This window comes from Poecilia latipinna, unplaced genomic scaffold (assembly GCF_001443285.1).
Source record: "Poecilia latipinna isolate Pla-1442-1.1 unplaced genomic scaffold, P_latipinna-1.0 Scaffold1381, whole genome shotgun sequence".
Classification (NCBI taxonomy): domain Eukaryota; kingdom Metazoa; phylum Chordata; class Actinopteri; order Cyprinodontiformes; family Poeciliidae; genus Poecilia; species Poecilia latipinna.
Window position 1 is genome coordinate 150261 of NW_015113997.1, and position 21774 is coordinate 172034.

General features: G+C 38.0%; 2 protein-coding genes and 1 long non-coding RNA gene across 5 annotated transcripts in view; 2 read left to right on the forward strand and 1 right to left on the reverse strand.

The window, feature by feature from the left end:
• axin1 (axin 1) overlaps nucleotides 1-5460 on the forward strand; it is a 29781-nt gene extending 24321 nt beyond the window's left edge. For 2 of the 3 annotated variants that reach the window (XM_015056408.1, XM_015056409.1), the window contains 4 exons: nucleotides 96-344; nucleotides 515-622; nucleotides 2265-2414; nucleotides 2735-5460. In XM_015056408.1, the coding sequence (XP_014911894.1) occupies nucleotides 96-344; nucleotides 515-622; nucleotides 2265-2414; nucleotides 2735-2861 (634 nt within the window). In that variant the 3' untranslated portion in view covers nucleotides 2862-5460. The remainder of the gene's footprint in view (nucleotides 1-95; nucleotides 345-514; nucleotides 623-2264; nucleotides 2415-2734) is intronic. The other variant, XM_015056411.1, reaches the window with a different exon arrangement.
• Nucleotides 5461-7426: 1966 nt separating this feature from the next.
• LOC106962178 (uncharacterized) lies at nucleotides 7427-10117 on the forward strand. The gene is made up of 2 exons (XR_001427919.1): nucleotides 7427-8780; nucleotides 8910-10117. It is a non-coding gene; the product is annotated as an uncharacterized LOC106962178 (long non-coding RNA).
• On the reverse strand, nucleotides 10031-20720 carry galr2b (galanin receptor 2b). Its single transcript, XM_015056412.1, has 3 exons — nucleotides 20280-20720; nucleotides 16922-17305; nucleotides 10031-12170 (listed from the first exon to the last, which is right to left on the reverse strand). Exons 2-3 carry the CDS (start codon nucleotides 17293-17295, stop codon nucleotides 11405-11407), a joined length of 1140 nt encoding a protein of 379 aa, XP_014911898.1. The 5' UTR covers nucleotides 17296-17305; nucleotides 20280-20720; the 3' UTR covers nucleotides 10031-11404.
• Between the last annotated feature and the right edge of the window lie 1054 nt (nucleotides 20721-21774).

Here is a 21774-nt window from a genome sequence, read left to right on the forward strand (position 1 = left end):
AATGTCTCATAGTAAGAAAGCTCTGTTTTTCCTCTCAACATGTCCAATTTAAATTCAGTATGAGTGCTTTAACCACTCATATTCTTCACGTTCAGGAGTGTCAGTGGATCCAAGAAGACTGCGAACCACGAGGGATCTCGCCTCGGCTCCTCAGACAGATCAGGGTCCATGCATCCATGCCTCGGCGGCCAAGGACGCAGCAGCGTGCAGCCGTTTCACCCATTCATCCAGGACCCTACCATGCCTCCTAACCCGGCTCCCAGCCCCCTCATCCAACTGGAGGAAGTTTGTCGACGGCTTGAAGAGGAAAAGCTGAAGTCTGGATCTCTGCAGCCTAAGCAGAGGTAACCAGAAAGAAAAAAAAAAATTGTATTTCCGCAGTTATCAGTGCAGTTAGTCAATATAGTCTCAGAACAGAAAACAGACACTACTGCTGGCTTTTTCCAGACAGTTTTGCTTTTGTTTGCTTGTTTCGGCTGCTGTGTGTCTAAATCGGGGTTGTTCGGTCCTCCAGGTATGTGATGGAGGTGATCCAAAGGGGTCGCGCAGCAGTCAGGCCTGCACCGGTCCCTCTGCTCAACGTGGTGCCCGCCGTTTCAGACAGCGAGCTCTCCGAGCCCGAGTATGTCCGATGGTTCCTCGTAGTTCACGTCCGATACACCGCCCCAAACCTTAACCCTGTTTATCACTTGCTTTGACAGTTTCAGGTGTTCAGTGGATAATTACACACATTCAGGCACCCAAACAACTTATGGTTAGAAAACAACAGAGCAGAAGAGACTTTCTTACATATTTGACCAGACTTTGAGCCTCAAGGAACGGCTACAAAAAGGGTTTACAGAGGAAATGTTTGTTGTTCATGTTTGAGCAAAATCAAAGAGGCTAGATAGAGTATTACGGATGCATACCAAATCAGTTTGTGATGTTTTCTGGAAAACATGTTTTTGTCTGATGCCCATCTAAGAGTGGTACAAAGTGGAAAGTGTTAGACTAAGATGAAATGCAGAGTACTTGGCAGATCCAGAGGGTTGAAGCCTTCACGTCAGAGCTGCAAGAACAGAAAACCTCTCAGGTTTTAACAACATAACCTTAAGCAGGATATTAGGAAGATAAAGGGTGTGATTTAGCTGATCGTTGTTTTCAGATTAGCGGCTGTCTGTTCAAATGTTTAGAAAGAAAGGACAGACGTGCTCTTCAGGGAGGTATAAACCATCTCACCCTGTCTATCATGTCAGCATAGAGCCCTGATCCCTGATAGAGGTTGATTTGTGTTGGTGATACTGATTAGTTGGCATCTCTGGCCTTGCCACTTGCATGTTGCCATCTGTGGATGAACAGAAGACAGATGGATTCACTGTGGTGCGACGTACAAACACCAACACGTTGGCCTCATGCTTCATTAGGTTCATCATCAGATTCACTAATAAACCTCTTCAAACATGATTTTTCTGCCTAAAGTCAATAACAGACTTTGCATTTAGCATGACTAAACATTATAAATGTTATTTCAGCTTCTTATCCTTTTGACAGCTGCCACTGTAGCAGTACTTTAATTAATCTGGTTTTTGTCTCATATTCTGTGTTTATGTATTTGTGTCATTGCAAGCAGCACCGTGGATGGATACTGTGCTGTCCTCTGCTTTGCGTGTGTTTATTCTGCTCTTTGCTTTCTTTCTTGTGTCACTTTCACTAGAGAGGAACTCCGTCGCATGACAGTCGTGTTTATGCATTTTTTTTTTTCCCCAATCCATCTTTCATTGTTCCCATTAGCATCTCAGATAAGGTCCATTTACTTTACCCTTATGAGGGGAACGAGTAGAAGGTGAACGGAAGAAGTTTTAACTTCAATCCACCTGGCTAATGTCTGCTCCCTGCATAGCAAAATGGAGAAACTTCTCCTTCTCAACTCTAAAAGGCCCACCTGACTGGTCTCTACAGATCCTGGGCCCACAGGACATGTAGCTCTCATGGGAAACCCCCCCCCCAAAAAAACTCAATTTATCTCCAGATTTTCCTCTTTTAACCCCATGTTTTGTCCTTTTGCTCTCAAAAGAGCACAGACTTGTTCTCAGGAAAAAAACCCTCTATGTGTTATGTAGTCATGACAATTTTTGGTTTCTTCAACTGCCATTTGTGTGGTATGAAGTTGCAGAGTTGTTTTCTATATATTTTGCTTGTATACTTTTAAGCTCCTACCTTTGGAAATGTGTTGGAGAGAAAGAAAGCTTCGTGTGTTTTGTATTTTCTTTGTTTTACATTTTCAGACATAGAGCCACTAAAAAGCAACCATGTGAGAATATTACTGTGGCCTACTACTTTTGCGAGGAGCTGATACCGTACAGGACGTCTGTCAGAGGGAGGGTTGTCACATTGGGGCAGTTCAAAGAACTTCTTACAAAGAAAGGAAACTACAGGTGGGATTTAAACAATGTCGGATGCATCTCTGAGTAAAATAGCATCTTTTATTGATTTCAAATGGCCAATTATTTTAAAAATTTGTCAACAAAAGAAGTTTTTTTTTGTATAAAGCATGTTTTAATCAGAGACAAACTAATGAAATTCAGTCCTTTTCAAGGCTGTTTATGTTATGTTATGTTAGCTCGTCTTAAGCATGAGATTCTACTCAATGATTCCTTTGAATTGGGTTCAGCATTTGTAACTATTAAAGAACCTCAACATTTCATTTTGTTAAAAAATACATCAATGCTATTTTTTTTTGTTTCGTTTTCTTTAGATATTATTTCAAGAAGGTGAGCGATGAGTTCGACTGTGGGGTGGTGTTCGAAGAGATACGCGAGGACGACGCCGTCTTGCCCATCTTCGAGGAAAAGATCATCGGGAAAGTTGAAAAGGTTGACTGATGTGAACGCCGAAGGGGAAAGGAGGCAAAGTAGAAGTGGAGAGCAGGAGCCGAAGGTGAAAAGGGAAGTGAGAAACAGAGATCAGAGGAAAATGAGACAGCAGGGATGGATAAGAGGCGCTGAAGAGAAGACCTCATTCACATTTTTTTGGAGTTCGATGTAGCATTGTAAAGTTTTCTAGACAGATGAAGAACAAAAGCTCTCCTGAAGCTGCATATTTTTGATAAAGATATATCAGAGGAAGCCTTTCCTAAAGTAGAAGCACTTCCAATTTTTTAAATGTCCAGATGCCAGATATGTACAGTTTGTGTTAAAGGGGTAATAACTTTTTTTTATTACTATTATTATTGTATTTCATCTATTTAAAATGAAATGGCTGAGTTTTATGAAAATGATTCTCGGGGTTAATGGTGATAGAAAATCATTTTCAAAGCCGATGTTTTTTTTTTTTTGACTTGAATGTTTGTGATCTTCTAAGTGCTTTTATATGTTATCAGAACTTTATTTTGACAGGCTGCTTGTTTATCCACATGTTGTGAACAGGTTTTCTCAGTTGAGGTTTTCTTAATCTTACAGACAAACTCCTCAGAATCGTTTGGCACAGTTTGGAAGGTTTAATGTCATTTAATATATTTAACAAACGTTGAGAGTAATTTCATATGAAATTAAGCTATTTATTACAAGAGTATCAGAACTGACGCAGTTGTGTAAAATATTTCTGATGTTCCTGGTTTGGTGTACGCTGACTGGCAATGTAGCTAACACAACTTTTAGAAGACTAGATTTATTTATTTTGTTTTGCCCAATAGCAGCTAAAACTAACAAAAGAAATGTGATGCAATCATTTCTAAAAAAAAAAAAAAAAAAAGAAAAAATAAAAATTGGAATCCAAATGTGAATCTATGCAAAATTATCACAAAACGTATTTCCCCCTTTGCATATATCTTCAAATTTTTCCCTTTTGGTCACTTTCCTTCAGATGATCAAAGACATTTTTATATCAAGCACAACCACAGTAGAGACAAAATGCTTTCAAATTATTTAAGTAAGAAACAAAAGCTCTCCAAACCGATAGAGTAATTACCCTCCAAACATTATAATTGGTTGAGTGACTCTTGACAGCAACAACTACCATCAGTCTTTTAACTAGCAGTGATTCTTTTAAATATTTTTTTTGTTTGAATCTTTGAATATGTAGTTACTATTGAATGATATTTTATGCTTAATCGTTTTGATGCTAATGCTATCTGTAAAACTAAAAAAGGAGCTGTTTTACTGGTAGGTAATAAGAAGAAAATCCCTGAAACTTTTGTCGTTTTTCTTTTTTTTTTCTTTTTTTTGCATTTGATTTGCAGTCAGTAATTGTCATTATGTTTCTTTTCCAAGATTTCTTAAGGAATGAACTCCATCATACATTTGTTGTTGCAATATTTCTTTTAGTGCAACTTTAAACCTTGAATAACTCTGTAGTCTGTAAATCAATGAAAATGCAGGCTCCTTCTCTGTGTGCCTGGCAGGAGCATTATGATCTATATGTGATAAACACATTTTGCACCAAAGAAAAAAAGAAAAAAAGATATCCTTCGGAATGACCCATTTAAACGTCGTTTTACAGCAGCGCTTTATATCCCAGTCGCTGCTTTTTTGTAGTAGAAAACACACTGAAGACCGAACCTGTTTTTACGATTGAGATTTTCTTATGAATATCAGCAAAAGACTGAAGAAATACTTGATGAAGCTTGCAGAGTTACCGTTTTCCTTCCACTCGATGAGTAAAACGTCTCCTGTCATTTTACGTAGCCTGCCATCTTGGCCGTGTAAAGACAATGCTGAGGATATTTTCTGCACTGAAATGGCACAAAAAACTAATACTAATGGCTCGGTGTCAGCTACGTTTGCAAAGACAAAATGGGGATTCAAGGCCACCACATTTGTTTGTTTTGTCGTTTTTTTTTTTTATTTCTCAACATTGCGCTGGAATCCATAGTGAGAAATGAGCCATTTTAAAGATGTGGATTCTTATAGAAGGACAGAACACTGGTAGACCATGAATGCAGAGTGCTGTATGTGTTTTATTGGAACACGGCATGTCACACTTTTTGCTTTTACAGATGCTGCTTTTTAGATTAATAACTTAAATCAATTTAATATATTTGTTGTTTATTAGTTCTATTAATTACCAGCTTGTTAATTTATGTGGCTTCAACATCCTCTGTTTTGCTGGCGAGTTATTTTTCATCACTTTGGAACAAAGAATCTTTTCTGTTCTGTACGAGCTCCTCTCCTTATTAAATCAATGTAATGTATACACTGAATTACAGAGTGCCTTTATTGCTATGCTAATGATGTCTGCAGCCCAACGTGACACAATTTCCTTCTCCTTTGTAGAGATTTTTTTTTCATGTGCATCCACTTTTTTTCTATCTATTTATGTAAATGTAAATATGTAGAATTTAAGCTGTCGGCAGTAAGCAGCTCAGCCTTCACATTTACAGTCTTGGACCTGTTTTTTTTTTTTTTTTCTTGTTTTATTTTGTTCACTAATTAGCACGGTGACCATTTTAAGGTACCAGAATAATAAATTCATGCAATAAACCACTATTTCAGCTTTGTGTGATTTGTCAGACTTCACCTTTAAATGGGACGCGAGCCAGCAGTCAGTGGAAGTCATGAAATGCCGCTAAAAACATATAGGAAAAGGTTTTTAAAAAGGTTGAGTTCTCTGGTGTTTTGTATAGCAAAGTCTCAAAATTTTACATTTTCAAAATTTTGATATTTTCTGTTAAAATATTTTGAAAAATAGGCCTTTATAATGAAATGGGAATACTGGAGTACTGTCTTAGTAAGACAGAAGCAATAATGGAGTGATTATAGTAATCAGTGTTATTACCACTTATCAATTATTACCTTTTAATTACTAAACAGTAGTTTGTCATAGACATACTATCATAATTATATAAATTGTGCAAAACATATTAGGCAATTATGCTGTACTGGGATAATTTTTCATATAAAATGACTACATTGTAACAATATTTATGCATATGTAACACGTAACAGTTTGAATATGTCAAGCTTTATTTGCTTTCACAATTGGGGTAAATTTAGTAGTTTTCTAAGGGACTCTTTCTGTTGACCTGTTGCTGCCACATTGTGTCGCGTTTACGCAGCAGCGTTTGTGCTGTGAAGCTCAGCAAATCCGCAGTGCTTTACTACAGACTGCAGATGGCGCTGTAATTCTCTAATTTCATCTGTGACGGTACATGTGATTGCCTGAATTAACACACAGCAAACCATTAACGGAAACAGTTTGAAGAAACATGCCCCATTACGCATAAATGACATTCAGGTGGATCAGTGTTCTAACAGACTGTAAGCAGAAAATGGTTTTCCCTATTGGGAAATAAAAAATAAAAAGAACAGATTTCTAATGCAAAATTGTTTTGAAACGACTCACCATGTGTGTCAGGAATAAATAAATATTTACTCAGAACATCTCTTCCTTATATTAGCTGCTTAACTCTTGATAACCACAAGAAAACAGACACAATTGTTAAGGCAAGCTCCAATAAAACTATCTTCATACACGTCCCAATTTTACAAAGCAGCACCAAGCTGCACAGTTTTTATTGTTTCTTTTCACATCTCAGCATGGCTCCATCCTGCAACCTGTTGTTTGTTTGTGCCACTCTAGACTGAATCACCGAGAAACCTGATGACCTCTTGCCTCTTGACACTATTCGTTTCTCTCGCCTCTTCCTCTGAGCTCTACTGATATAATTTGAGTCAACATAAGGAAACAATGAACCAAACTGAGGCAAAAACAAAATGACACAGCTGCAATTCTAATTGGAGTTAGACTAAGAGTGAAAGTTGTCTTAGAAATGCCTGCTCTACAACGCACTGGAAGGTTATTATTGATTTTTTGGGGGGGGTTTTGTCTAATAAAGTCAGATAATTACTGCTGAATTGAGGCTTAGACACTTTAAATCCGCTGCATTTAAACATAGAGTGATTCATATCAATGAGAGAGGTTGGAACTGAACAAAAATACACAAACACTTTTCTGCCTCCTCCTTCCTGAATTACTGTAATGCTGTCTGACACAATATCTTTATTTTTCCCAAACTGGAAGACAAGCTGAGCTAGGAACTGTTGACAAAATTCAGCATTATTATGTCCCAAAGCAATTTTCAAGATAAATAACAGTAGAGTTTCCAGGGCAACCAAACAGCCAGTGGAGATGCTGCCAAGGACATCTGTGACGTAGGTATGGATTTTCTAGAATTACCTCTAACCTTCTGGCAGGGCTAATCTCTTCACTTTTGGCAAATTTGACTTTAAGAGCAGTGATAAATAACACCCACTCAACCCCTGGCTATGCATGTATTGGTCTTTTCATGCTTTGGATTTTTCTTCCCTCAGCCTTCCAAAAGGGCATGAGTTTTCTGATAACATAGAGGATTGCAACAACGGAGTAATAAAAAACATAACTGTGTAATATTGTGTAGTTCCTTTTTATTTTTACTTTTTTTTTTTTATTTTTTGTTTTGTTGATGAGTAAATATGATATTTCACTTTAATAAAACATAATGACTTATTTCATTATTTTACAGCCTTAAAGTTACAATTATTGCATGGACATTTTCTGTAATGTATTGGGAAAATGTGATATTTTAATCATAAAGAGACAGTTACTTAATTAAATACTTCATAAAACACAAGCACAGGTTGCTCCTTTCCCCAATATTTTCAACTTTAACATGAAAACAAGTCGCAGCATAACCACTCTACTGTTTATTAATTAACCTTAAGTATAGTATTACCAAACAGCTGTTCTTATTTGGTTATTGTTTTAACTACTTGCTCTTTTACCTTGGCAAGCTTAACAATCCATGTTGGGCATCGGACTGTGCCTGCAAATGGCTGGGGAATAAAGTCCTTGTTTAGAATCTCATTTTTATTTTTTCAGATCATGTAAATGACCTGCAGTTGTTTATTATTAACTTGTTCTATCGGGTGGTGGTGTAACGTTGTGGGGCAAGTGTTCTTAATTTATTGCCCACTAGGCAAAATCAAATTTTCTGATCTGAGGAATGCCTACAACATTTTGAGTCCATGCCACAGAGAATTCAGGCAGTTCTGAAGACAAAAGGTTGTCCGACCTGCTACTAACAAGGAGTGCCTAATGCAGTAGTAAAGGAGTGTCTTTTAGTACTGTTTGTTTTGGTTTTCTATCAAACCCCAAACTTTATTTTGTCTTCTTTGTGTTTTATCAGCTTTATATCTATACTTAAATCATAACAACCTTTAAAATCCCTTCAGAAATCCACTCTGTGTCCTAAACTCCCATCATGTCAGTGGACATCATCTGCGTCTAATGTTCAATTTTCCTCACAACACCTGAGGCTATTGATTAATTTTCTCTTTGTTTTCTCATCATCCCTCCCAATGCTCCAGGCTCTGCTACCACCTCACATAGAAACAGCAGTCTCTAGGGACTTCTTCTGTTTTGGCCCTCGTGCTAGTTAGTCATCTCCTTTTTCCGAAAGCGCAGCAACAACCAACATCATAAGGAGAGCAAGGAAATTCACCTAAAAGCCAACATACAGTATTTATGTCTTGAGGTTTGCTGTCGCTGGAACAAATATCGACTAAAAACTTCTCCCTGGTCTCTCTCCTGCAACAGACAAATTTTCACTAAACACCCCCTCAGTCGCACCTGTTACACAGCCGAATCCAGCCGCCAAAAGTGAATCCTTCATGTGTGGGCACTGAGACGGCTTCACCAGCAGAACTCGCCCGACGTTAGCTGCTCTCACAACAGAAGGAAGCAGCAAACGCGGAAGAGAATCCACCTGCAACGTTAAAGCAGCTTTGGAGACGGTTTGTCTCAGACCTTGGAGAACACACTTCACTGTGAGGATTAAATATGTACTGTTCTGTTACACATCTGTGTCCTGCTCTAAAGCAGTTTGAATCTAACTGGCATATTTGCCTGGATCTACAATAATACTAATTAGCGCAGGCCAAATTCTGTCTCTGCAGATATGAGGAAGCCAAGTGAGCTGCTGCAGCAGGGGGGATATGACGTCCCAGTCCTCACTGAAGGAGTGTGTGTCACTTTCAAGCTGCAGGAAGAAAAAGCACTGCCTAATTTGGAGATGATGAGCTTGTTTTACTCACTGCATGTCTTTCTGCTCGCAAAAAGCAACATATGAATACGTACACAACAGCCTGACCGCACATGGAAGACATTTTCTTTCAACAGTAGCAACAATTGATTTTGTAGTACAATAAATACAATGACTGCTACATTATCATTATGCACTCAAAACTGTCCTTTTCCATAATGTTGCACAGTTTGACTTCTATCATCGGTACAATATCCTGCAAGTGAAACTAACAGAACTTTGAAGGAATTTAAACACAATACACCACCATGTCGTTAAAAGACAACTAAAGGTCAATTTAGTGACAGAAACTGCATTTGTCTCATTTATGCGTATAATTTGTGTGCTGTATATATTATTTATGGCGGTTACGCATAAACACAGTGAAAAAGGCACGTCTTTGTTCTGTGCTGCGGTTGAGCTTTGTTGTGTTCAGTCAGCTGAATAGATTAGAATGATATAATTTACATTTAAAACAGTTTTTTTCCCCCAGTAACTCAATGTTTGCTGAATGACACTGAAACAAAAATGGCAATTAAAATCTAACCACAAATTAAGTTCAAGGTCTACTTGAACTTAATTCAAGTAGACAAACAAACAAACAAAACTAACTAACTAACTAACTAACTAACTAACTAACTAACTAACTAACTAACTGAGGTTCATAACATCTCTTTCAAACATTATCAGTCTTTATTAAATAAGCATTTATTTTGCTATTTCATTTGTATTTTTGCTACAGAAGCAAAGATAAGCCAATACAGTACTAAAGGATGCAATATGAAAAGAGAACACTGATTGTACAAATCAAAAATATTTGTGTGAATCACAATCAACTGCCTTGATGCTGAAATGTACTGTACAAATAAATTTGATTGACTGATTGAATCAGACTGAGATAACTGGAGATAGCTGCTGTAATATAGCAATAATGTTGCAATAATCATTCATATTTCTGATTTTCCTTCTTAACCAAATATGCTCTGCAATGCAACCTCACAGCAGAAACTGGTTTATTTGGTCATTTAAGCTATCCAGTCGACAGCACATTCTTTCTCGCCATTAAAACGTCCGGAAACATAACAGAAATAAAAAGCTTTTTTTTTTTTTTTTTTTTTACAGCTCTGAGGTAGGACACAACCTTACAGTAAAACAAAGGTGAACTCAAAATTATCTGCACTTTGTGGAAAAAAAATAAAAATAAAAATCTGCAAATGCGTGGTTATCATTTCACAGCTTTACAATATTGAATACACTTTAAAATACACGTGGATACATAAGTGCACTCATTGACAAGCACATTCTTTTAACTGCATAATATTTTACACTAAAGAGAAACATGCCCTGGATACAAAATACAAGAAAAGCAAGAAAATGTGTGCAATTACTGTAGAGTTGTAAAAGATTTCTGTAAGTCATCAATCCCGAACTTTGCACTTATTAATTATTATTATTTTTTATATCTTAGCTCAAAATGTCTCGCGTCAAACCCGATTCTTATATCTGGCACACAACATTGTGCTCTGACACATATTTAGGAACTTCTATATGCAGGTGTAAAACTGCACTGTAAATACTTAACTGTTTTGCGCAACTGTCTGAAGAGTTATCTTAAATACACATTTTGCTAAAATGAACAATTATCTCGACACGAGAGAACAGCATTTGCATGCAAAATTACAAAACAAACAACCTGTTCAACGAAAAACTACACCTTGATATCCAACGGGCAGATTTAAACCTGACAGGAAGGTCAGATTAGACTCCAGTGATTACACCTGAAAACCTGATCACATTGAGAAAAATCCAGCAAATGAAAACCTAAACTTGGAAATGGTGGTTAAAAAGTGGTTGTGAAGATGATTTATCAATGAGTCACAAGTGATGGCGTTCACATCAGCCAGGAGGAACAACAACAGAGAACTCCTCGTAAGCGACACGACAACCTTGCAGCCTCAATTTCATTAATTGCAACCAATCATTTGAAAAAAGATTACCTTGGCATATGAAACTAAATCTTTCTTTGTAGCTCTACTGAAACTAGTGGAAAATAAGAATGACAAAACTGGAAGTACTTGAACTGAAATATGTCTGCTGGTTGGTGCTGTAGTGGAGTTGAGTTGAGCTGGCAGTATAAATGAGACAGGAAAAAACTTTTCTAAAATCATGTCCACATGCCAAGATTAACGCAGTAATGGATTAGAAAGATGGGATTAATGAAGAACGTTTTCGTGTTCAGTAGTTAACTCGTTCCCAATTAACCCCACAAATTTAAAATTTGGAGTCGATGAAAAAATGTAGACTTTTTCTATATAGTTGCACAGTTGTACACATAAGGCAATCTCGCTCTGAAACCGATCTGATCGTTCATCAAGTCGGGTGCTGAAAGGGGGAATTTAGTGTCACTGTGGGCTCCCTCGGCTCCACTCGCCTGGGCCTGTTCATCATTTCACATTCATTCTGTCGAACGTTCTCCTCGTTCATGTGCGATACCTCCGTGGAGCCCGCCTCGAACCCAGGCCCAGTGTTGGCCACGTGGACTACATGGACTTTGTTTCTGCCGTTCTTAATGAGGATGCAGCTGAAGACTTTCTTGAAACCTTTGCGGAAGTGTTTGGACACCAGAGCGTACACAATGGGGTTGACGCAAGAGTTGGCGTAGGCCATGCAGTGAGAGAGTAGCCTGAAGGCGTAAGTGGTCTGATTGAAAGGGAAGTCTCCGTATAGATAGCACAGTATCACTACGTGGTACGGCAGCCAGCATATGCAGAAGAGCACAGTTACAATGATGATCATCTTGGTGACTTTACGCTTGGCTCTCTTAGATTCGGACATACCATCCAGCGGGTCGACGGCCGTCCAGAGGTACTTGATGGTTCGGGTGTACGAGAGGCTCACAACCAGCACGGGAATGACGTACCCAAACAGGAAGGTGCAGGTGTCTAGGACCTTGCGGTTCTGCTCCTCCCAGCCGGGGATACACACAGTGCTGTTAGCAAAATCAATCAGGTCATAGTAGCTAAGATATGGACCTGCAAAGACCAAGGAGAGACCCCAGATAACCACCATGGCGACCATTGCGTTACAAGGGGTTCTCAGCTCTCTGGAGCGCAGAGGGTAGCGGATGGCCAGATATCTGTAAAGATAAAGACAAACAAATTCAGTCTGTTCTTAACGTTTCATGGTGTGATTGTAAAGTGAATACAATCATCTGTCATTCTAAATGTTACCAATAATTACCAGTATTTATTATCACAAAATATCAGACACGTACAACCTGAACCTCCTCAGAAGTTGCTGGCTTATTAAAATTACTCCAAAGTATAATTGGTGATACCTTCAGGAGGTCACAAAAGAACTCTAAACAGCAAAAGGAAATTTGATAAAAATTTGTGTCCAGAAAACATTTCCAAAGCTCTGTATACAGGAATTAAAATTACAATTCAATAAACAATAAAAGACTTTGTGAAGGGAGAATAATTGTACCTGTGAGTTGTAACCAAAGACAACACCAATGTTCATTGTTCATGGTTAAAGGTTTTTGAGTCAGTTTTTGATATTGGTGATGCAGCTCCCTGCACAGTCTTTGTATTTGTCAAACTCCCTGTTAATGACCATAAAGTAGTCTTAGATCTTGTTCTTGTTGTTTTGATTCTTTCAGTTTGTGTCTAATTCACAAACTGAAAGAATTAAAATTAACTAATTCCATTAATTAATTTTCCAATTAAATGAATTACTTTCTTTGACGTTTAAGACATATGCAGTGCAAGAAATGCAGACGGCTGAAAGTTGTCCGATTTCATCCCACATAACATTAGTAAATAAACTGGTAAGCAAATTCATTTTTATTTCCAGTATTAGAAATAATGCTTTTAGTGCTTGGATATTCAACTCCGGCGCTGATAGCAAAGTAATTTTAAGTCCTTACAAGAAAACTTTCCACTTAAATTTACCCTGCAAGCCCTTCTGAAGGCATGAATGGTACACACACTCAGCATGAGTCACCTAGTTTTTTTTTTTCCTTTTTGCTGAACAGAACAAAAAAACAGTTTGCCTTTTCTATTGTACCTAAAAATATTAATGGAACTTTGTAACACTGGGTGCAGCATTCACAAAGAGGATTTTTTATTACTTTTGTACAGTCTGATCTTAAATTTGATTTGGTCTGGACTGGAAAAGCACAGGTAGACAAAGCAACAATGACAAAAACATTTATGAACAATAAAAAACAAGTATAAAAACAATAAAAAAGTATGATATTGTGTTATGTCCTATATACTTACATACAATATGTATAAAAACAAAACGTACTCCTAAAAATCAGGGAAATATTTAATAAGATAGCCTTTCACTTTCACTTTTCTGTTTTAAGGAATTTGATGTTGTCTAAAAACTGACCTGGACCAGTAACAAGAGAACATGATCTGTGCTTAGGACAGGTGTTCGCTAAACGTGCAATTTGTTGAAATGTTTTAATGTCTATTTGGATACAATGAAGACAATGAAGTCAGCTGTTGCTTTCCATTAAACCACACGGTGATAATATCATCATTACAACGGATTTCGCAGTGGTTTAGCCGTTATCAGTGCTGGCGCACTGTGTGAGGGTCTGTTTTAAACTGCTGTGTGAAGCTTGCTTGTTTCCTCTACAATATGCGTGTTATTTATCAGGCTTTTTTGGACAGTCCTGAAGCATGCGTGTTCGGATTGTGGATGATTCTTAAACGGCCTTGGGTCCCAGCCTGTCTAAAATGTCATCTTCTTTTGGCAGGCGAGAACTGGCTGGACATAGGACATTCGCATCCCTTATCTGAATGTCAAAGTTGTGAAAACTAAACAAATGACTCACAAAACCAGCACATTATCATGCCCTATTTTTTATTTTTTTTGATTAGATATTTGTGTTTGTAGCTTAAAGTTGCATGAGCTGAATGTCCTCTGACAGGTGTCCCCAATGTTTCAGCTTCTCTTGCAGTGATTTTAGGCAAAACAGCGCATACATCTGTCAGCCTTTTCCATTTATGAAACACTTCAGTCACCTCTCCAGAGGCAGAAAGGACATCTTCTCTGCTCTTTGATATTTCCCTGAAATGGTTGCTAAAGGCACTTATGTTTGACATGAAAGGCAGAAAGAAGACACTTTGAACCTACTTGAATGAAGCCTCAGTGGTTCGAACAACTAAAGTCCCTGTTTGCAGCCATCCGGCTTTATTCATAGGCGGAATTTGAAAGAAATGTTCATTTTCATCATGTTGATTTGAAATTTGGGATTTAAAACAATGCTGTAGCAAGAAAAATGGGCGTCCTTTAATTCCACAGATGTGCTATAAAGACAACAGTTACACTGACTGACTTGGCTCAACCAAGAAGTTACACATATACCCATAGCTTATTACAGTATTTAGTGCACTTTGTGTTTCATACCCTAAAATGTACATGTAAAAACACAAAATACATTTTCAACATGAATGATCTATGGAAACTACCATGCTTCACTTGGAAATACTGTAAAGCATTTGTCTTCTTGAACTTTGATTTCATTCCCAGTGAGGATTCTCCACACAAAGGCCTTCTTTTCAGATTTTTTTTTCTGTGTATGTGGGTCTGTATTTATACAACAAAGAGTGTAGGAAAAAAACAACAAAAAAAACAAAAACAGAAGAAATGTATTATTAACAGCCTGACTCAGAGCTTCAGTTTTTTTTTTTTTTTTCCAGAGGAGGAAACAGTGAGTGAATCCTCTTAAGGGTAAACACGGCCAGTATGAGTGGAGATTCTGCTGCAGTGAGCAACTCTTCAATGACTGTCCATACTGACAGAGCTGATTATGCTACCCAACAACTGTAATAATTACTCACTGCTTCCTCTGCGTGGGGGAATCATTTTTAGCCAGGGACGCTGCATGATTGTCTCATAAGATATTCAATTACGGCTTAATTGTCTTGTGAGGTCATGTGAGTCTTTCATTAATTCTGTTCATGTGTGCCTTTTGGGGCTACAGCCTGCTTTCTTCACATGGGAAAAATGCATTCTGTGAGGTTAGCCAATGTTGTTAAATTATTCATTGCAATAAACAAATAAAATAAAATAAAGTAAAATAAAAATGAAGACCTTGAATATATATTTTTACCTATAAACATTTACATTCAAATATGAGAAAACCAAATAGGTGAAAAATTACACACGAATAGATGTCACATCTCATAATGCATGATTATATTTTAACTTAAAAATTATGGTTTCCATAGGAGTCCATTAGAATTTTTGTCGTCAAGTAATCAATTGCTTCGCTAAGATCAAAATCAATATTTTATCCTTGACACATTCAATTTTGGCATATGAGGAGTTAAAATCCTGAAAATTATTCAGTATTTGACATCTGGCAAAATAAATAGATAAATAAAAATTAACCCCAAAAAGTGGAAGACGGAAAAAATATTTACTGTTTTTATCGTGGCTGTTTGAAGAGTACGTAATTTTTCTGCTATGAATTGTGAAGGTGGTAACTTTGAAATTGGATTCTTCACAAAAACGAATAATAAGAATGTCAAGTAAGCCATATAACAAGGAATATTGTCGATCTGACTAAAAAAGCCTTTGATTCCGTTCACCATGACATCTGAATTAGTTGGATTACAAACATTGGTTTTTGAAATAGTCACCTGGTATGATTAATGAGTTAAATTTTTTGTCATTCAAAATCAGTGCAGACAGTCAATTTATAATCTGATGCTATGATATTACTTATCTGTGTGCCTCAGGATTTCATACTAGGTCCAATTGTTTTTCTTATTTGTTTTTATGCTGATGACTCCACTCCTTGTACATCTAATTCGACTATGCTACCTTGAGGTCATCATGATGAAGCTCCAATTTTCTTCAAAATGCCCTTTTCATGCTAAATTTTAAAATACAAGTGAAATCAAACATGGTGTTTTAACCATAACTTACCTTAAATTGTTAGTAAATATCAGTGGTACATCATTAGAACTTATTTACTTCAATTAATATTTAGGTTTCTGGCTTGCTCACAGTATTTAGACACTTGTTGCATCAAATCAAATCAAGACAAAGGTGTATTTATTCATCTCATAAATACACGTATCTGTAAAAAAAAAATGTAAGTAGAAAACAAATCTGTATTGAACAGGTTCCTTTTTTTTTCTTGGGAATCAATGCAATTCCCGATAAATTTCTGAGCAGTACCAATATTGGGATTCATCTGCAAAATATATTTGAGCAGACTTATTTCTCTTTCAGTTCTTAAGGATTAAGATTTCAATAAAGACAGACTGTTCATTTCAAAGGTTAAAAGAAAGAAGGCATTCATGAGTTGCACAGCTACAGCTTTAGAGTATTCTGAGAGAATAGTTATTAATTTATGCATGTGCGTGTGTGATGTATTAGTTCTCAATAATGAATCACAGCCTTTAGGGAAGGCAGGAATTTCTTAAGGCTTGATGGGCTTGAATTAGTCATTTGAGTGGGGTGTATTTCTAATTTAAGACCCAAAATAAAACCAACAGTGGAACAAAGAATCGACAAAAGATTTTCCTCATGCCTCCACACATTCATTGCTCTAGAGGTGAAATAAGAAGGTAAACAAAACTAAATGAGGATGTTCGATCAACAAAATGCTGTATTAAAGATTTTTATTGGTATTACATTTTTAAATCTAATCAAAATAGTTAAAAGAAGTGAAGACTAGCTCAACGTGATGGGATTGCAGAGAACATGTTGCTTTGAAATGTTTGTAACGACTTTGAAACAAACGCCTTACTGAAAATCTGAGCTACAATTAGAATACAGCTAAATTGGAATAGAGTTTATTAGGAGTTAGGTTAGAACAGAATAAATCTATTTAATCCCAAACATTAATCGACTTACCTGTCAACTGATACAGCAGCCAGCGTGAAGCTGCTGGCGTACATGGTAAGGTTGATGAAGAAGTGGACCACTTTGCACATGAAGGAGCCAAACACCCATCCCTCCAGAGAATAGATGGTGGCTTGGAAGGGAACGCAGAAGATTATGAAGAAGAAGTCGGCCACACTCAGGTTGAGTATGAACAGGTTGGTCGTGTTGTATCCGAGCTGGCCGCTCCGCAGCAGCACAGCGAGCACCAGGCTGTTGCCGATGGTGCCAAGCAGAAAGATGAGGGAGAAAACCACAGACACAATCACACTGGTGGGGTTCAGCTGGTAGCTTTCAGAAACGTTGGCCTGTCCTCCTGTCCAGCTGAAATCCTCAAAGTCAGACATTTTGGTGAATCTAGAATGAAAGAAGAACAATAATTTAAGCATGCCTGAAAAGACACTTATGGTGCACGTCTTAAAATGAAGGCTATGAATACATTTAGAAAAAGAGCCAAATCCTCTGAGGACGGTGAATGTGCTGGCGTGACGACAAAGGTCGTCTCATGCAGGGTTAATTGCAACGGAAATGACAAGCCTCTAATCAACTGAATGTTTTTCTCCAAAAGTTTTGGAAACGGTTCACAAATTTGCACAGACCAACAAAAATAAGTCTATATAAAGGGTAGTGATGTTCAACCAAACAGTAACTAGCAAAATGTTATTTGTGCAGAAAAACTACATAGAGATGCTGGTGTAAGTTGATGGCGAGATGGATGGAGGTAAATGCAGGGAAAGTGTTGAAGAAAATCTGGAGGATGCAAATGATTTAACGCTGAAAAAGATGTTGAAAAGCAACCTGCTAAATATATATGATAGTTTGACTTCTTGATTAGTTAATTAATTGAAAAATAGTGGAAAAAGGTTTTCAGATAATGACAAAAACTGATCAAAGCACATGCAAATGTTGCTCAAATTTAGCAACAGCGATAAATTGATAAATTTATGTTTAATCGAATAATAGTTTTGTTTATTTTTGGGGGGTTTGTTTTCTGCCAGATGCATCTTTACTGTTTCGATGCTATATAATTATCTGATGCACTGCTGCAGTTGACTTCAAGAGGTAATTGGACCAATAAGCGACTCGCTGTGCCCGAGCTCAGCTCCACTCCACTGTAATTGAATGGATCGCTTCTCTAACCCACCGCTATCTGAGTGCTCTGCTTAAATTTACTCAGCGAAAACAAAAAGAGCAGGAGCTCATCTGTGGATATTGGGATGCTTCCCTTCCTGCCATGGCTATATAGAAGCATTGATCCCTACCAACAATCAGCACTAAGGGACCCACTCCTCTCTGTCATATTCTGGCCTGAAACAATGTCATATTGAACCCTCTGACGTGCAAGTAATGTCTCCAATGACGTCAAACTGCTCTCATGTCACAGGTACCCTCATTTCACATTGCACAGCAGCCATCGGTACGAAATTGAAACTAAAGTGGTCCACTTGGTGGTGAATCATAGAGTCACACACACAGAAAAATATGTCTAAACACGCTTATATTCCAACAAAGAGAGTGTTTGATTTTTTGTGTGTGTGTGTGTGTGTGTGTTGAAAGGTGCTAAAAAACAACAGCGTTTGTAATTTATTATTTCCCTTACTATAACGAGACCATTTTTGGCAGTTAAAATCGTTAAAAGCCAGTTTATAATTACAGGTGCTAAAGGACGTAATGGGTGTATAGTGACAAAGAGGATATGCAAAATTCCAATTACGCATGACCATCTTCTCTAATTGTGCAATTAGATCATTTGTGAAATGAGGCAATATCTGCAATTAACCCATAATCCACAGACGCCTATTCATCAGCACCAACATTTGTTTTTATTGCTGGTTCCGCATCACAACTTTGAGTGGCAGATTTTTTGCTCTGGGGGTGATCGTCGGGCTTTGATGCTGCAGCCTCTCAGAGGATGTGATGGACAGGACAAAGAGGCTGGGGTGTATTTGTTTCAAGTGTGTTTTTATCAACTCTTCCTTTTTCAAATATTTTTTTTTTTTAACTGAGTAGACTTATAGGAACAACTTGCTCTTTGAAAGTGCCATTGATTTTCAGAAGATCAATATGAAGTCACTCTCAATGCAATGCACTTCATTTAGGAATTGTGCTCTTTGTAATAGCATTTGAGTGCAATTGTGCTCTAAAATTGAAGAATGTGAAAGTTTCAATCTACACTAACTACTGTCTTTTTCTTTTTCTTTCATTGGCACTGCGGTATTTATGTTACGGTTGCAGATTTGTATCGTTAATGAGATCAGAGAAAGGAAGCGACCCACGCCTATGTCACTGCTGCTTACCGACCTCATTCAGGAACCCAGCAGGTTCAATGAAGAGGAAAAAGCTGGAATTTTCTCTACAGCAAATGAGCAGCTTGATTATGTTTGATAATGCTTTAATGAGAGACTACTCATCACCCTAATCAAAAGAATGTCCTTCCCTATCAAAGATTTGGCAAGGGCAGGCTGGAAACACCAACGTGAAAGATTCTTGAGTCGCAGCTGCCTGTTAAATAAAGAGATTGTTAATTTTTTTTTTCCAATCTCTTCGGAAACGATGGACATGTTTATCATCTGCCTTTTTAAAAATTTTTTATAAGTGTAATGGAAAAGTATAACGTTATATGTCAAGTTATTTCCAGCTACAGATTGAAAAAACAGATGCAGGAATGCCCCGATTAAATTTATAAGGAGGGGATAACACCTGCTGCCTGCTGCTGCAGAGGAATTTACTTCACAGCTCTGTTCCAGATTTAGGCAGCGCTAAAACCATTTTCTTGTCCTTAAGGCTACGCAATTTGCACTGATATAAAATGTTCGTCTACAGCAATATGCCGGTGGTAAGACTTCAATCAGAACCGGACGTGTTTCGGGATCGCTGGGATCAGAGGAAACGGGGACAGATGAGCAGATGCTTCATGGTCTGGTGCATGCAACACTAGACATGCAGTAAAATTCATAGGCTTTGGTTGTGCTCTGTGTGATGTATTTGGAGGTGTAAGCAGGAGTTAAAGAAAAGGAATCAGTAAAAGAGTAAAGGAAACAGGAAATCCAAAGAGAGACGAAGAGATTGACGGGGGTGCACCACAGCCAAAAACAGAGTCAGTGGAAATACATGAGCCTCAAAATAATTCATCCTAAATAAGAAGCAAGACTCAAACACCCACACTGTGAGAGTCAAAGTTAAGATATGACAAGATAAGCTATGTTTGTGATGAACAAATACATGCTACAGATCGGGATACTAAATGTTTGCCAGAATGGTTTATTTTTAACATGCATAACCAGCAACAGCAGGATGCAGAGCAGGCATGGGTGCTGCAGAGAAAACCTACCGGACTGATGATGCTGGACAGTATCCAAAGCCTCCCAATTGTCTCCGATTAGGTACAACACTCCCAGGGGACCAATGCTGTTATCATGCTGATTCCCTTTGTACAGACTTCTCTTCCCTACCAGCATCCGTCGCTGTCTGCCTGGGTCGCTGCTGTCTTACTCTCTTTCTCTGCCTGCCTCCCCCCCCTCACAAGAACTCCTCCTCCACATTCACTTTAATGTTCACACTTCACTGCAGAGAAGGATGGGAGAGAGCTGAGGTATGGAGGGAGGTTTTAACGCCTGCCGGGCTCACCGTCACTGTGTAAATCAGGAGGTCATCTGATAAACAGTTGCCAAGTATAACTGAGGATACCCTCTGAAGAGTGAGGACCCAGATCCTGGGTTGTTAAACAAACGGTTACCTTATTGCATCTCCATTTACATCGACAGCCATAGCCTGGTAAGAAGGAGACGGAGTTATTCACTGCAAGATCTTTGTTTTCTTATGAGCAAATTACATTAATATTGAAACGTTAATTATCTTTTGCTTACCTGACATTGGGCTGTAAGGTCTGGAAGGGAAAGCCCAGACATTCTTCATCCCAGCATTACTCTCCAGCTCATTCCAGGGATCCCAAGGTGTTCAAAGGCTGGAAGAAGCTATTTATAGTCCCTCTGGCGGGTTCAGGATTTGCCCCAGGGTCTCCTCCAAGTGGGATATGTTGCATATTTTTGACAGGAGGCTTCTACTAGGTTGTCTCTATCACATGCCCAAACCATGTTGCCTCACCATGATGCAGAGAAACAGTGTACACTGAGCTTCCCTTAGATAACTGAGTTTCTCCCTCTGTTGGCCAAGTCAGGCTATTCTGTAGAGGAAGCTTGTTTTAGCTGCTTCTATCCTGGATTTAGTTTATCGATTGTGACTCGTTTCTCGTGACCAAGTGATGATTGGTCAAATGCTTAAGTGAGAGTTTTGCTCAAATCTTTGTTCACCTGTACAGACTGGAGAATCACTCACGTTACTCGAGACAATTTCTCTTTTGTTGTTGTTGTTTTTTTGATATAAGAACTAAGTACTCATTGAAAACAACCCCAGTATCAAATAGTCCCAAAAGACCTCAAAAAATGCCTTGAGGGATGCAGTAATAAGGCTTCCCAAGATCCCCAAAACATATCTAGACCAGCCAAACAAACATCCAAGACCGTTCTAAGGGGATAACGATCTGCTCTTCAGAGACATTGAAGAGGAACATCAGCCACAACACCCAAGAGTTTTCAGCATGAGGTTCTATCCATGGAGAACTTTTAAAATACTTTAGCAACCTCTACCATATTGATGGACTCTGCCACGCCCATTTTTATGTTCTGCACAATCTCTGCGTAATGTCTCGCATGACAATTTCATGCTAACAAATGGCAATTTGTTCTCATGGCTTCATGAATTCATCCTTGTAATGAGCAAAGCATAAGATGAGTAAAACCAGGAACCTTTGGACCAAACAAGACTTT